The sequence below is a fragment of the Haliotis rubra genome, unplaced genomic scaffold, assembly GCF_003918875.1.
Source record: "Haliotis rubra isolate DU_JTF1 unplaced genomic scaffold, ASM391887v1 Scf1126, whole genome shotgun sequence".
NCBI lineage: Eukaryota > Metazoa > Mollusca > Gastropoda > Lepetellida > Haliotidae > Haliotis > Haliotis rubra.
In genome coordinates, this window is record NW_025765033.1 from 270529 (window position 1) to 288448 (window position 17920).

At 45.5% G+C, this 17920-nt stretch overlaps 1 protein-coding gene across 1 annotated transcript in view; it reads right to left on the bottom strand.

Annotated features, from left to right (window-relative positions):
* LOC124290643 overlaps nucleotides 1-16684 on the bottom strand; it is a 38743-nt gene extending 22059 nt beyond the window's left edge. The window contains exons 1-4 of the mRNA XM_046727431.1: nucleotides 16569-16684; nucleotides 15542-15738; nucleotides 12528-12632; nucleotides 10191-10298 (exon numbers count right to left, since the gene is read on the bottom strand). Coding sequence (XP_046583387.1) covers nucleotides 10191-10298; nucleotides 12528-12632; nucleotides 15542-15595 — 267 coding nt within the window. The 5' untranslated portion in view covers nucleotides 15596-15738; nucleotides 16569-16684. The remainder of the gene's footprint in view (nucleotides 1-10190; nucleotides 10299-12527; nucleotides 12633-15541; nucleotides 15739-16568) is intronic.
* Between the last annotated feature and the right edge of the window lie 1236 nt (nucleotides 16685-17920).

Consider the following 17920-nt stretch of genomic DNA (forward strand, 5'->3'; position numbering starts at 1 on the left):
GCCTCCACTGTGGCAAATGGCCATCCCTGAGCGTGGACAGGACCCAGGGATTTGAGGTGGCTGCCTCCCACTCCCGGAGGAATAGGGACAGCCGGCCGCCGACAGGGACGGTGGCAAGAGGCAGTGCACCCCACCGCCGGCAAGTCTCCGCTTGCTATGAGTGGGGGCAACAAGGGCTCTGGGGAATGAATCAGTGGGAAGCCGGGGCTGGCTTCCCCTTGCCCCGAAAAAGACTGCTGCGCTGGAGCAGGCTTGCCCCTGCCTCTCGCGGCGCTTGCTCCGCTTTGACTGCAAAGGGCAGCCCACTTAACAACATCCTTCGCCGAGGCAGAAGGGTAAGCGGACGCAAGCGGGAGGGCCGATGGCGAGGAGAGCGGAGGGCTGCTCCAACAAAGGCTTTGAGTCCTTAAAGGTAGAGACAGCCTCCCGCGGCCTCCCCTTACCACCTGCAAGGCCCCAGGGAACAGGGAAGATCCCATGGTATAGGGCAATGACAGTAGAGCTTGCTGTGTGGCCGGGCTATAATACCGGCGCCACAGACAGCCACAGGCGGCGCGAAGCCCATGACGGCATCCATCATCTGGCTGGCACAGCAATCAATGCTGTCCCGAGCCAGATGCGAAAGTGTATCGCCCGCTAACTGCCGTGCGAAAGCACCGACTCCGATGAATCGGCACCGCAAGCGCTGTGGGCCACCAGCTGTCCCTGCAACGCAGACAGGTAGGCTGAATGGACTGCTACTTTAAGTTGTTGGGTCGCAAGACCGGTAACATTCTTCAATGACCGGTAGGCAGACTTCAGCCGCAGTGACGTACTAGCCGGAAAAGGGGAGGCGCCTGCCCTGCCTGGCCGAGGCCAGGGAAGACGAAGACGACCCTCCTAACGCGGACTGAGGCAAAGACGACTCGGCCCACCACTGGTGGTTCAAGAGCGCCTCCTCACCTAACTGGTACCGCCTTCGCCTACGCCAGGCAAATCAAAACGCGAAGAAAGTACCAGCCAGGAGCGGATTCACCACCTCACTGACCAGTGATGGGAGAATGCGAAGCTGCCTCTGCGACCCGGTTAGTGCTTAACGCCTCCCCGGGAGCCGAAACTCCGCTGGGTCGGGTGCCGGATCGGAACAGCCACCCGCGGCAGGACTTCGCGCGATCTTATCCGAACCTGCCGCAGGGACGAGGCAAAGGAGTACGGCACTCCCGCCCCGATTCCACCGCCCCTTCCTCCTCCTCCTCCATATCGACCTCGGCAGAATCCTCGGCCGCCATAATCTCAGACTCCTGAGAGAACGCCGAGGAGACGCCAGAGGCAGGACCAGAAAACTCATAAGGTCAAGAGGAGCCAGGGGAAAACATCGCCCTGCGGGAGGAACCCGCGCCAGGTCGCCGAAGTCGCCCGAGAGGAACCTGCCGCAACAGGCTTCCCCGGCAACCCAGACTGGCTGCCAGGGCCGAGGTATCCCCGAACTGGTCGGCGCTTCAGGGCGACCGCCAGTCGGGACACCAGGCAATGACAGGGCAAACCTGTATATCCGGGCACCAGGCACCTGTGACAGACCAGCGATAAAGCCAGGTCGCCACCAGACGCCGAGGGCATGCCATCACCAGGGCCGGCCAGGATCAAGCCGCCTCGGGAGAGCGCTGCTCTCCGAGCCGGCTCGGGCCGCAGCCAACCCCCCAGATGTGTCAGCCCCGCCCGACGCATCGGGCGCTGAGCTCCTTTACGGAACCCCGCTTAACGCCAGATCAATCAGGGACTTGACTGGCGACATCTGCTCCTGGAAAAAAAACGGTAATCGAATCAACAGGAACACTTTTTACAGGTGCTGAATCAAGAGGGGGGGTGGCGGGTACAGAGACGGAAGCAGTAGGAGATGCAGAAGGGGCATGAGTGCGTGAAGACGAAGCCGCCTTTGGTCAGCTTTAGCTTTTTGGGAGCCGGCTCCGCGTGGGAAGCGGCTCCCGTGGACCCCTTTTTTTTACTATGGGAGCGCTTGGACGGGGGATCCTGTGCCCAGAGATCACCCCCCGCCCGAAGCAGGTTGCTGTAAAACAGCGTGTCTATCCGCCTCGCCCGAATGGCATGGGGCGAGAACATGGCACATGCCGCACACCCCTCTTCCTCATGTTCCTTCTGCACTAAACAGCGTAAGCAGACCTCGTGGGAATCCCGTACGGGAATTGCAGCAAGGCACGAAGTACAGGGTTTAAACTGCAACAAGTAAAAAACCTGTGCAGCAATCTACCCTATACCCACATACAAATACATGTAAAAAGATGCATGGGCGACACAACTAATGAAAACAAGCGAGCATGCAGTTGACAACCTAGTACACACTGCAGCATAACTAACAATTCACGGTTTTTAGCGTAATATAGAAAATCCTGAGCAGTAGACACGCCCTGCGCATACAAAGATACAAATAAAAACCACGAAAACCACCTGTAACATTGAAAACCACATGGGAAACCAATGAACAGGAAGGCTAATGAAGGGACCTGTCCGCCATCTTGACACGCACTAGCGAGCCGACGGCGACAGGTACCAAGTTACAACGAAATTATGAATGAAAAATTCAGAAAAAACCTCCAATTCGCCCATGCAGGGAAAAAGAGAACCATACATACAGTTGCAGTTTCTGAAACACTCATAACTCTCTTAGTCGCAAGGAAAAACCTTCTGGTATGGACCCACGTCTTGTCGGTACAACGACAGCATGGAAAGTGAGGTACGAGGTTACGGTCTAGAGTTACCTGCTCTTGGCTGTAGGGGGCCGGAAGGCCCTGTAAGGGTGGTCTCACAAGACAAAAATGTAATTTTTAGAGTAAAATTGATATTTTATACTTATCCTGACTCATGCTCTTTTGCTTGTCTTCTTCTTCTTGCTAACATAGTGGAACACTTGTATCTCCTTATTTGAAGCTCCCTTCAAAATAAAATCACTAATTGGTACTCACCACGAGTAGCCTCCCTTTGTCTCCCTTGGCGGGAAAGGTGTCGCCACCTTCGGCCCATGTGCTTCACTCTCTCCTGATTTTGCGAGCCCAACACTTGGACTTACAGGGAAATCCAAAGTGTTATGTGGGGAGGATGGGAGGGCTAACCTCATGAGTCAGGATAAGTATAAAATATCAATTTTACTCTAAAAATTACATATTTTTCCTTATCCTGACTCATGCTCTTTTGCTTGTAGCATCCTACGGAACGGAGGTGGGAGTAACAGAATACTTTGGATTTATAATTAGTGATTTTGTATAGATATACTGTAATATCCCCTACGGGAACTTCATGAAGGCTTAGATTTAAGATGTTTCCTGTATAAAAACCATAGGTTATATAAAGCCATTAAAGGGGAATTACATTATGAATATATTGAACAATACATATAATATATATATATATATAGGTGACTCTGATAGAGGCACTGAGATAGAATATATCAAAAAGTATGTGCTTAAGGTTGAATAACTTAAGCTGAACATATATACATAGCCCTAAAACTCCGTAGAGTTATAAGCTAGATAAGTATGTATAAAATACATATTAATCTTGTGAGGATAATATTTTAACGCCTACGAGGGACTGTCAGTTGCTGAGCGAGGACCAGTGGTCCGAAATGGTGAATGCCAGAGACATCTTCTGTAGTGATGTCTCTCAGGTAGTGATTAGCAAATACCATGTTAGATTTCCAATAGCATCCTTCCATAATCGTGTTCAAGGAACAGTTACCGTGTAGGGCGAGGGTGGAGGCCAGTGCCCTGATCTCATGTGGATTTGATGCTGTTGGTGGGTCCAAGCCTGCTGCCTTGTAGGCACGGAGAATGACAGTCCTTATCCAAATAGATATTGTGGTCCGTGACACTTCTGTTTGATTCAGAGGCGATAAGGGATGAATAAACGTTTGAGAAATCTTCTCCTTGTTTTGGATCGTCGTAAAATAAACTTTGAGCTCTTACTGGACACAGTGATAGGTCTTGTGTATCTTCTGATCCGAGAATAGAGGATAGCGCCGGGATGTGGAATAATCTGTCTGGTTGACCTGGCAGTTGATTTTTTGCGATGAAATCCCATCTTAATCCGAGGTGCGCTGTGTTATGATTGTCATCAAACTGTATCCTCTCGTAATCCAGAGCGTGAATTTCAGACATTCTAGCTGCCGTGGCTAGAGATAGCAGAAACAGTGTTTCCTGTGAGAGAAATTCAAAAGTTGTCGATTCCAAAGGTTCATAGACCTCACTCGTGAGGTGTTGTAACACTACATTCAGATCCCAAGCTGGGGCGTGGAACTTCCGCTTTTGGTCCTCCAATCGGAATGCTCGTAGTAAGGCCAGTAACTCTGGAGATCTTGTCAATTTGACACCCGTTCTCATGGTGATTACAGAACTAAGCGCGGCAAGATATGTTGATATCGTTGAACCTTTTAAATGTTTGTTTTGGCGCAGGTAACACAAATAGTCTGCCACTTGAGGTTGTGAAGCCTCTCTTGCTGTAAACCCTTTCTTTGCTGCATAATTTTCGAAACTGTGCCACTTGTCGCCGCACAAGTTCACGAAGTTGAGTAACGTAAGGCAAGCGCGTGACTGCTTTTGCCGCCCTGGCAGAATATCCTCTCTTGTTTAAACACATTTGTATACAGTCCATAATGTAGTTGGAACATTGCTGGGTTCCGTGCACTTGTTTGTGTGAGGATGAATTAACAGGTTTGGCGCGCTTGGGTAGCTCCAGTGTTTGTTGACCGATTTCTTGAATTAGTATGGGAAACCACGTTCTGGCCGGCCAGTAGGGCTGCGACCAAAGTGAGTTGTAGGCTCTGTGTTTGTCTGATTTTCTGTAATACTTGAGGTATTATTGTTGGCGGCGGAAACGCGTGCACGCATTGAGGCCTTCCCATGATAGACTTAGAGCGTCCGTTGCCCAAGCTTGGGGGTCTGGGACTGGTGACACTAATGTCGGTAGCTGATTGTTGAATCGCGTGGCGAATAATAGGTCTATTAGCGGCTCCTAATTGCTTGATTATCTGTGCAAAAATTTCCCTGTTGATCATCCACTCTGTCGGTGATGGTAGATGAGGCCGAGAGAGAGCGTCTGCTAGTATATTTCTGGCTCGGGAATGTGCACTGCTCTGACATGTAGATTTAGATCTTGTATTAAATCAACAGTTGAAAGCTTAGGTTCAAAAGGTTCATCGATCTCGTTGAGCCTTGCTTGTTTATGTAGAACGCCACTGCCGAATTGTCTGTATGGATCATTAGGTGCATTTTGTAGAAATGTGCTCCAATGTAGAATGGCGTTGATTACAGCTTTCATTTCTAGACTGTTTATATGGAGTTTGCATTCTTGCTGATTCCATAATCCTGATATCGATGGTTGGTGGAGATGAGCTCCCCAACCTTGGAGGACGCTGCCTACATACAGATGGGTTTTGTATTCCTGCTCTACTAAACAAATCCCTTCGCAGACATTCGATTTCTTGGTCCACCATAGTAGATGAGGTCTGAGATGTTTCGTAGACTGAATGGTTGTACATCGTTGAGATGTGCGTTGATGAGGACCTGTAGGGGACGAACTGTAATCTGCCTGTGACAGTCATGTCTTGGGCTGGAATGAGAAGACCTAGTAGGCTCTGCCATTGTCGAGGTGGTAACGGAGAGAGTAGAGCTGGTGGAATGGTCTGTTGTATCTTGAGCCAACGGTCTTCTGGTACCATAATACGGTTGCGATTTGTGATGAATCAATACCTAGGAACTGCAGGTCTTGCGATGGTACTCAGGTCCCGACTTATGTGAAGTTTACTAACCAACCTAGTTGTGTTAGTAGCTTTATGATGTAATTTAACTGTAGTTTGAGACGCAGTGGATCTTGATCTACTTGTATCCCGTCGTCGAGGTAAAACGCACGCGCGTAGCCCTTTGACGCATGTAGAAATATGATAATCGGTTTCGTTATCCCTTGAATAGCCAGGGGCTGATGATATTCAATGGGAGTACTTTCCACTGGTAATGTAGCCCTTCTAGAGTAAATCGTAGGTATTTCCTGGAATGGGATGAATGGGATGTGCAGGTAGGCATCCTGTAGATCTATGCTGCCCATGTAGTCCATAGGACCTAATCATCTGGCGTAAACTGAGGTAAATGTATCATCGCGAAACTCTCGGGTGGTTTTATGTAGATAATTCTTGTTGAAAAAGCTCATGTTGTAGATGAGTCTGTATTTCTCCGTGGAGTTTTCTTGGGAACTAGGAAAACTGGGGAGTAGAAACCTGGTTCGACGTTTGCGTGATCTATTACTTCTATGGCCTGTTTGGATAGGAGTGATGAAACAGCCTCTCTTATCTTTGGTAGTTGTTGCGCTTGTAAATCGAACTTGGGGGGTTTGATTGTCAGCGGAGGCTTGGCCTGTAGTGGGATACGAAATCCGTGTTGAAGAATGTTGGAGACGTAAGGGTCTTGCAATATTCCCCAGTTTTCCCAGTGTAGTTGGAGGCGTCCACCCACTTGAGCTGGCTGTACTGGAACGGCTGGGGGTGGAAGACTCCAGTCGCTCGAACCTGTGTTTCAGCCGTCTATAATTGGCGGAACCTCTGGGTGTCCTGCCTCTTCCTGATCCTCCTCTATAGTTGCCATATGGGCTAATTTAAAAGAATCTTTACCTCTAGAGCTGGCTATCTTCCTGTCTCTTGCTCTTTGTAGGCCCGTGAACTTAGATCTGCCTGAGTATCTTTGTGAAGTCTGATCTAATGACGCTGGCTAGTGTGTCCATCGATTTAATCATAAGGACTTCCCTGGAATCCTTAGAGACTTCCTTGGCTTACTTTGTCGATTTCTCCGTCAAAGATGGATGTTGTCTAACCAGGGGCTGTATAAAGTGGGGCTGTAAAGTTCTCCCCAATTACAGGAAGCGAGGAGGCCTTGACGACGAAGCTAAGGTCAGTGCTGCTGAAACAGATGTAAGATGATCCGTTAAAACTGCTGATCTTTCTTTTGCATAAGTAAGGCAGAATAAATCATTCTATCATCTTCCGTCATTGGAATCCCGAATCTAGTAATAAGAGTCTCATTGATCATCCTAGATCTATTTAACCCAAAGAACATACGTCTCGTCATGGTTTCTATATGAGCCAACTTGCGATCATCCATCTTGTAAATCTTGTTCTTTACATCGCTGATGATCTTATAGTTCTCATCGATGTCCTGGGCCTTGTAGAAGGAGTCCATGTTATGCGTGGAGAACTTCTTGGCATGAAAGTTGGGCAGATGTGGTGTCTGAACTTTCGTAGCTTTCTGGAAAGCTGCATCTAGATTCTGTGGCACTGCCGCAATCGGGTCGATCGGGGGTAAAGTGATTGCATCTGGATCGTCTTCCTTCATCAAATACGCCTGGCTGTATTGCCACTTTTAGATGGTGATGTGAGATCTAGGTTATTGACCATCCAATACCGTATCTGCATCAGAAAATATGATTCCTCCATCATCCCTCAATACCATCATCATTAACAAATTGTAGATGCTCTTCGGGACTGCATGTAGCTGTCTGTATATCTGATGAGGCTTGTGGCGATCTAGTTGACTTGTGCGCCGCTCTATGTGGAGATCTGACGGGTGATCGACCTGGTGATGAACGAAGTGGAGATCGTCTATGGGATGATCTTCTCGGAGACTTGTGAGGTGAATGTTGATAGCTTCGCGAAGCTCTTCTATAGTCCCTCGATGTTCTTCTAGATGATGAGGATCTGGAATCATATGTCCTTCGCGAATGCCTTCGCGAAGCTTCATTTGCGTCCGGTCCGGGGGATCGATGATATGACCTTCGCGAAGGCCTCCGTGATGTCTGATGGTCCGAGTCCATATCTAGAGATGAAATCGAAGATGGTGATGATCTATCGATCTAGGCCTTCGCGAAGGCTGTACATCTAGGTCCTTCGTCAAGGTAGTCCGGGACTTCCTTCGCGAAGGTGACATCGTCTTGGCTGCTACGTTGACGGGGGGTGCCTCTGGGGTGCTGTCTACGTTGGAGCCTTCGCGATGGCTCGGACCCTGCTTACGCAGTTTGTAGTGGTCCTCCATGATGTTCATAATCTGCCGCATCATGTCTTCTGGGATGATCTGTGACGAAGTCGTCGGCGTCTTTTCTGCGATGGGGTTCACATCAATAACGTCTGACGTCGGTGTAGAGGCATCAGGCTGCATGGTGATCTCTGCAGAAGTCACAGTCGCTGACACCGGTCGCTTCTTCTGCCGTAAGTCGGGGATGATTAACGGCTGATCATCGTAGAGGCCCAATTCTGCTGCTGGAACGATCTCGGCTGAGAAAGTTCTCGCTGTCTTCGTAGATTTCCCTTTGGAAGTCTGCGCTGCCCTGGGTGTCCTCAATCTGCGTTGAGACGACGATGAGGCCCTCTTAGACTTGGTCTGCAATGACGGGATGTCTGGGGAGGCCGGTCGTTTCTTCGAGGTAACGGACTGCGTCCCACGTTCCTCTACCGTAGGGGTCTCTAGCAGAACACCAGACGGGAGAGGGTCGATCGCTAGCAGCTGACTGGATGGAATATCTGGACTCTCTGCCATGTTTTGCCCTTGTTTGCGTGATCTATCTGCAGCACGCCTTAAGACGCAAAGATGATATTTATTAAATGCAGAATGAGATAAATTAATGCAGTAACTGCAACGGAATTAAACGCACACAGCGTAGAACAACTAGGGCATATTACATGTGGATCGGAGGCAGAAAAACGTAATCTACAAATCGTACAGATTTTCATCAACGTAAAGCTAGCTGAACAATCACGAATACACGTGAATAAACAGTAGAAATACGATAATTAATCAATACAAATAGTAAAGGATACTAGCTATACCTCTATAGTAACCTATGAGAGGTAAAACTAAGAGATTATCAAAGGATATGGTGTGTAAGGAGACACGAGGCGCTCTCACATCCTGCTCACTGGGCGAAGAAGGAGAGAGTGAAGCACATGGGACGAAGGTGGCGACACCTTTCCCGCCAAGGGAGACAAAGGGAGGCTACTCGTGGTGAGTACCAATTAGTGATTTTATTTTGAAGGGAGCTTCAAATAAGGAGATACAAGTGTTCCACTATGTTCGCAAGAAGAAGAAGACAAGCAAAAGAGCATGAGTCAGGATAAGGAAAAATCGTAGTTTTTGTTTTGTAAATATTTTATTCAAATATTGTTACAACTGTCGTAGGGAATTTAAATGGACGTTTAAATGCTTATAAGTACCCCAAGGAGGAATATATAAAAAAGAATTTCATATACAACCACGGAACAACACATTTTCAACGTTAATAATATGTCAAACTTCAACGTTGATTCCATGTCGAATATCTACGTCTAAAAAACTTTCATATACAACCTTTTTTCAACGTTGATAATAGGTCAAACTTCAACGTTGATTCCACGTCGAATATCTACGTCTAAAAAACTTTCATATACAACCTTTTTTCAACGTTGATAATAGGTCAAACTTCAACGTTGATTCCACGTCGGACATCTACGTCTAAAAAACTTTCATATTCAACCTATTTTCAATCTAATTTCAACGTTGAGGACCAACCTATTCTCAACGTTGAAACAACGTTGATGTGCCTGCTGGGTAGACAGTGTATAGGTGTCATGGCTGACCTGTGGACAGTGTATAGGTGTCATGGTTGACCAGACTATGGGCAGTGTATAGGTGTCATGGCTGACCTGACTATGGACAATGTATAGGTGTCATGGCTGACCTGACTATAGACAGTGTATAGGTGTCATGGCTGACCTGACTATAGACAGTGTATAGGTGTCATGGCTGACCTGACTGTGGACAGTGTATAGGTGTCATGGCTGACCTGATTATATAGTGTATAAGTGTCATGGCTGACCTATCTGTGGACAGTGTATAGGTGTCATGGCTGACCTATCTGTGGACAGTGTATAGGTGTCATGGTTGACCTGACTGTGGACAATGTATAGGTGTCATGGCTGACCTGACTATAGACAGTGTATAGGTGTCATGGCTGACCTGACTATAGACAGTGTATAGGTGTCATGGCTGACCTGTGGACAATGTATAGGTGTCATGGCTGACCTGACTATAGACAGTGTATAGGTGTCATGGCTGACCTGACTATGGACAGTGTATAGGTGTCATGGCTGACCTGACTATAGACAGTGTATAGGTGTCATGGCTGACCTGACTGTGACAGGTGGACAGGAGGTGTAGGTCGGCAGCGGTCAGCCAATCCCCAGCATCAACACACTGTATCAAGGCTGTGGTGATCTGACACAGGTGAGGCAGGAACTGAAATAAGTGGAAATGGCCTTGTTAGTTCCTGAGTTTGTTTCAGATAAAATACAAAAGACTGACAAAACTATCAACAAAATGACATGACTATGGTGAATACTTCACGTTGTGTCCAACATCATTTCAGTGACAACAAACTTCCTGACATTAGGATGGAGTTAAGCCTAATGTGTTGTCAACTAATGGATTGACTGATTGTTGTTTAACACCGCACTAAGCAATTAGAGGCCCAGATAAGCTGTGTATCCGGGTAAAATACGCATAGAAAATTTCCAAATACGCATTGAAAAATAATTGTTGCGGACCAATTCGCATTTAAACTGTTAGATCACGCAAAGAGTTTAAAACAAATGCGTCTGGAATATACTCATAAAAAAATCGCTAGCGTAATGAAAAAGATATCGATTGTTATCAAGTTGTACTGTAAGTTAGATTTTTTATGAAATCATTTCCCTTATATTGTTGGTTTTGATTGGGTATGACATAAGGCAGGACATACCTGCTTAGTAAACTTACTCAATGACACAATACTTAGGTGTGTAAAATGACTGAAATACGCACATATTTGAAAGCAGTGGGTAACGCGGAAATGAAATACCCACTCAACATTCATAATACCCCTCCAAACAAATACAGTGGGTACAGTACCCACATTAGCTAAATCTGATCTGGAGCTATGGCAATATTCCAGCTATATGGTGGTATCAACGAATTAGGTATGTTAATTGTAGATTACATGGTGCTGCCATTCAGCTAAATCCAAAATCCACCATGAGGCTTGAAATGCTGTACTTTTGCTATTACATCTCGACTGAGCACTGCATATGGTAATATCACAGCCTTATGATAGCTAATCAAGTAATGACAGGACAATCCAGTGATTGATATAATGAGCCAATTTCCATGTGGTCAGGGTATGGGGACACATTATCAGTTCACTGTGCCTGACCACTTGTTTCTTTAAACTGCCATTTACAACCACCATAGATTTTTGGGGACCAGCTCTACCCAGAATGCCATGATGCATCATTCACATGCATCATATGCAGTGACCATCTAATCCACATTCATGTGTGCTCTTCCAGATGCCCAGAGATCTTCTTGACTTATATGGGGTGGTGGGGTAGGCTAGTGGTTAAGGTGTTCACTCGTCGCGCCAAGACACGGGTTGGATTCCCCACAAAATTACCATAGCTGTACTAACAGACATTCAAACCTTCATATCTCACAAGAGTTCCTGAAAATTTGGTGAGTAAGTGAGTAAGTTTAGTATTATGCCACACTCACCAATATTCCAGCTATATGGCAGAGTCTATAATTAATCGTGTCTGGACCAGACAATCCAGTGATCAACAGCATAAGCATCGGCCTCACGCCAAATGGGATGCGATGACATGTGGCCGCAAAGTCAGCGAACGTGACCACCCGATCCCGTTAGTAAGCCCCTTACAACAAGCATCGGTTACTGAAGACCAATTCTAGCGGATTGTTTAGTCAAAACAATGTGCTGGTAAAACTGGTTAGTCAAGAGTGAGTGAGTGAGTATGGTTTTACGCCACTTTTAGCAATATTCCAGCAATATCACAGCCGTGGACACCAGAAGTGGGCTTCACACATTGTACCTTTGTGGGGAATCGAACCCGGGTCTTCGGGCGTGATGAGTGAACATCTTAACCACTAGGCTACCCAAATGCCCGTATAAGTCGAAAGTAGTGTGGAAACACGTTTTTTCCTTGTTCCTTCAGCTGAGGTGAAATGGGGTTTAACACGGGACTTTAGATTATTCCAATGACATGTTGCCATTACCACACATAGGTATGTAGCTGATCAGAAAATAAAGTAAACTATGTATAAATAGAACAGATGTACTTAACTGTTTCTTGTCAGGGCCTAGATTTTCGAAGCTCTCTTAGCTAAGATAGTCATAAGTTAATGTTATGGCACTTACAACTATTGTAGCTTAAGAGAGCTTCAAAAATCTAGGCCCTGGTCGCTTAATGGTATATTATAGTCAAAATACATATATTGAACTACGGTTTAAATGAACTAAAATTAGGTCCCTTTGATTTTATTACAACCAATGTTTACTGAACCACCTTTACGTGTCTTTTTGTAGATTAGAAAGCGGAGACTAGATAGTGGAGATTAGACAGCGGAGACTAGACAGTGGAGATTAGACAGGGGACTACACAACGGAGACATACCCACTGCAAAGCATGACTTTACCTTGAGCACTACTGGGATGACCTTGCGAGAGTATTTGACCTTGCTGACCTTCTCTAGACTGGGGATCATGGCAAGATGGTGGTCCTCCACTGCCCCATCTGTCACCTGCAAGGAAGATGTGGGTGAAGGGAAATATTCAAGGCTCAGTATTTATACAAAACATTTCAAGGTTGCACATCAGGTGAAGTCTGGAGCCAACAAGTAACCTATAGAGAACTGTATATGAACGTAGATGAGCCGATGTCACAGATAATTCTGCAGACTGTTCGCTTAAGTCGGCTTTAAAATTCGGGCTTATCTGCAGTCATATACGGTACATGTAAAAATACTGACACTCTTTTATCACCCAATCTCCTCACTACTTATAAAGCTTCTAACATAAAATACTGACTGACTCACTCACTAAGTGTGGTTTTACGCCGCTTTTAGCAATATCCCAGCAACATCACGGCGGGGACACCAGAAATGGGCTTCACACATTGTACCCATGTGGGGATTGAACCCGGTCTTCGCTGACGAAATAACGCTTTAACCACTAGGCGACCCCACCGCTTCTAAATATGTAATAATCAACTGCTTATTAATAGTTGCATATTTGACAAAAATGTTTGAGAGTTAATACCTAGTCTAAATTACTAATGTATTTTTGTGTGTTTACCGTAAATCATTAAATTAATACGAGCATTTTATTAATGCAAAGAAAGCGCCTGTACTCTTCCTGCATTATTATAATGACACATTTCAGTCTGACCATGGGTACTTTTGAGAACCCTAACAGGACAGGGCATTCTCCAACCATGCAGGATCATTTTTCGCGATCTTTGCTCACCTTTGAAATCACAGCTTCCAATCCAACTGGCATGAAGCAATCCACTTGATCAAACATGGCAGCGTAATCAAAACATCATCAGCTCATTTTCATTCATTGCTTAACAAGCTCAATTCAGGTATGCCATGCGCTTACAAGATAACGCGTGTACAAACGGCGAGAAGTCATCATCGAATCTCAGTTAAACTGGATTATTAACCTGGTCCTTACCACCCCTATCTTATTATGGATAATAATGATGGCGGGTCTCGCTAAAAATAACGGAGAATCTGCTGGGAGGTTTGATCCTGGAAGATTAACGTGGATGAGCGTAGTGCCATTACCAGATCAAATGGCTAACATGTTTGTCCCCAATGAGAAAAAAGCAGCGTTATTTTTACTAAAATATACTGATGTGCCAGACTCATGGATCAGTGTGATACAAGGTTCTACTCTTATTATTGAAGTATTTCTTGGAGATGCCCCTGTAGTAGATATAAACCTTCTGCTTGGGTAAAAAATGCGCTGGCATGATCACCATCAACAAAAACGTTGTCGATTTGCATACAACCGGGAAGAACCCCACCACAAATCTAAATATTATGATTTTTCAAAAGGATTTTATTGAACTCCAGGCCATTTATATATACGAAAACTCATCAGCTTAAAGTATATTCATCAAACATTGACTGAGGACCAATTAAATACTATTTTATAAAAAAGAGTATATATACAGAATGGGACTGTATTCGGTCGCGGGATGAAGTGGCAAAACCACTGGAAACCGTGAAGGCGGGTTCATTTCTGCGACAGATATGCGAGATCAAACAACAACTAGAACGTGAAAGCGATACTTTCGGTCTGCATTACAGAAAACATATCAAAGGGTCGTCAATTCCGTGGACCGGTGTTGACAACGCTCTGGTTTCAGTCAGCATGGGATTAGCGTAGCAGGTATCGGGTTATTATCCACCATCGTGGCGCAACCGCGGTGCTAGGCATGGAAATAACAGCCGGAGTGGCAGGTTGATGGGACTGACCCTTAAGTTCATATCTCGCAGACTGCAACGTAAAGCATTGAAACACGAATCGAAATTAGAATTCTAGCCTAAAGCCGAAGTTAAACACGATAGACGATCATATTTCCACTACGCTCACCGACTCTAAAATCTCTGAAGAAGAAGTGTTTCGTTTGGTGCTATCAGAAATCGTAAAATATCACAGAATGAAACAAGAGATTAGGACCAAGTCAAGTAAAACACCGTCATTTCGCGAAGACGAGAAAAAATAATTCATAGAACAAGGGAAGCCACAGGCCCGACAAGCCTTCATTACTTAAAATCAAACAAATCATAGGAGATTTACAATAAACTGTTTCGCAGACATCAACATAACGAGCCGGCCGGCCAGCTAACTCAGCGAGCTGTAGGTGAATAGCCGAGCCGAGACACACACACAGCCGCGACTCGCCCACAGCCGGGTGACCGGGGAACTGCCGAGAGCTGCGGTATGATTTTGCAGAAATCAACATAACGTAACCAGCCAGCCAGCCAGCCAGCCGGTCGGCTGTACAAGCTGAGTCGAGACACACACACACACACACACACACACACACAATTCGCGACTGCAGCCCACGCTCGCTTCAGTACTACCGAGATGACAGCCGAAGGCGACCGAGGGACTGCCCGAGCTGGCGCGGTATGATTTAGTGGAAATCAACATAGCGCGAGCCCAGTCAGCCAGCCAGCCTGTCGGCTGTACAAGCCGAAAGTCGACACACACACACAAGTGATTATTTCCTAAACTATTTGACCGATTTTTCGTGAAATTTTGCATGCACCTCGGCAGATGGTTACGCAGCTATAGCAAAACGGCATTGGGAGCACTCTCGATGACTTCATTAGATTAATTAAGACTTAATTTCGACAAAAAGTTGGACATTTTACCTTTTCCCGACCGTAACCCCATGCTCACTTAAAAGTAAATATTTCATAAACTATTCGACCGATTTTCATCAAATTTTGCGTGCACCTCAGTAGTAGTATACACTATGGGGCTACGGGATTAGGGACTTCCCAAGGGCTCAATTTTTAAATTGAGCCCTTCGGAGGGACCTGGTCCCGTAGCCCCATAGTGTATACTACTCTTTTCCCTCATAGCCGATTACAAACACTCACGACCAATAAAGGTGAAAATTCAAGATTACCCAATATTCTGAATCTCCACTCTCTCTGAGGATGCCAGGAACGACTGTTGCCATGGTGACATAACAGTTGGATCCTGAGCAGGAAGTCCTTTGAGGACTGTGGGATTGAGGAAGTCAGTACTGCTGGGAGTTGAGCGTCTGCCGGGACCCGTGTCTGTCGGAGCCTGGCTAGACAGTTCAATGACATGGTAACCAAGCTGGAATGCAAAGTAACCATAGTAACCATCAGACTCACAAGATCAAATTTGCTTACTTTCTATCCTCACTTAAAATAAGACAAATTATAATGAACACTTATTATAAATGGACAATGTTAGCGGCGCTAACAACTAATCTGATACAACTGGTCTCATCTTCACATAGATATTCAAACAAGGTCATCAAGATGGAACGACTTATACCACCCACACAACGTTGCTATGTCTGCTTGATCAATAAATTATGAGGAGGTGAGGTGAGGTGAGGTGAGGTGAGGTGAGGTGAGGTGAGGTGAGGTGAGGTGAAATGGGGTTAAACGTCGCGACTTAAGAATATTTCGGCCATATGACGTGCATGCGTGTGTATGTGTGGCTGATTGTACTAGCCCAGACTGAAGCTGGTTTTATAGTCGCGAGCGACTGAGATACCGCAAGAGTGACGCATGAATACCCCACTCAGTCACATTATACTGACTCGAGTCGACCAGTCCTTGTTGTTGTACACATTAATGCCGAGCGGCAGGCAGGGCCCAACAAGTTACCATATTTTACGCCTTTTAGTATGATGCGCTAGGGATTGAACCCGAGACCTTCCGGCTCTCCAATAAACCATGAACACACAACGACGACACTTAGAAAGTGGTCAAATGTAACATATGTTATACAGGAGTACACTTTCTCAGTGACGCATACAGAATCTAGTACTTTGTTAGGTTGAGTCCCTTCCAGGAATGAACCCTCACTCTCATTCAGGCAACTAATTGCCAGCACACAGTCAGCGATCTAACCCACTCAGCCACCACGGCTTTCTCACTTTCACTGACGGTTACCTGTCCAGTGTCGTTCTTTCCCCAGACCCACACCGTGTTCTCTGTATCCATGGCGATGTTGAACTCTCCACCAGATTTCACACATACAATATTGTGGTCATTAATCTTCGTCAACATTTCGTGGAATTTTCTGAAAAATGACACAAGTTAATGACAATCATCCTTCTTCATTACCAGAATAAAGGAAGGAACAAAACTAGACCCTCGACATTTTATCCTGAGTCTACTGCTACTAGAAGTAAGTCAAAGAACACACTATTCTTTCATCTACATATACAGTCTGTTGGGGTCAAAATGATACCCATGAATCACAATCTAACTCCAAATTGGTTCATGATCAAACTTTTCATTTCAGTGCAGAATGTAATGAAAACATCAGACCAACTCTGAAAAAGTTTCATAACGTTTGTCTCCAAAATAAAAGTTACATAACAAACTATCATCAGTTTGTTTTGATTTTCCGATGTGAAGTTTTCACGAGGGTAAAGTTATAGTAGTACTGTTGTAGGAACAGCCTCAAGGGCGGGAAACACGGGCAGCTTAGGATGTCAACATTTAGGGGTTGTATCAACATTTAGGGGTTGTATCAAAACTCTTCCAGACTGGAATCTGAGGAAATTCCTGATTCACTTTCACTACTCTCAGATTGTATGATGACTGGATGAATGGTGCCAGTTTTATTATCATGTTGACTCAAGCAGACTATAGTAAATCTGTCACAGAATGATTGACTAGATAGTAAATCTGTCACAGAATGATTGACTAGATAGTAAATCTGTCACAGAATGATTGACTAGATAGTAAATCTGTCACAGAATGATTGACTAGATAGTAAATCTGTCACAGAATGATTGACTAGATAGTAAATCTGTCACAGAATGATTGACTAGATATAAGAAAGAATCGCGTGTTGCTTAACTTACCTTGAGTAGTATAAAATATACAGCAACAGCTGATGTCTGTAATAACGAACATTCACATTGTTGCCACACTGATCATTGAAAGTTTCAACTGAACAGAGGTTTCTGTTTATTCACATACTGTGGCCCATTGGTTGAGCCTGTACATCAATGTGGCCCATTGGTTGAGCCTGTACATCAGTGTGGCCCATTGGTTGAACCTGTACATCAATGTGGCCCATTGGTTGACCTGTACATCAATGTGGCCCATTGGTTGAGCCTGTACATCAGTGTGGCCCATTGGTTGAACCTGTACATCAATGTGGCCCATTGGTTGAACTCTGTACATCAATGTGGCCCATTGGTTGAACCAGTACATCCATGTGGCCCATTGGTTGAACCTGTACATCAATGTGGCCCATTGGATGAACCTGTACATCAATGTGGCCCATT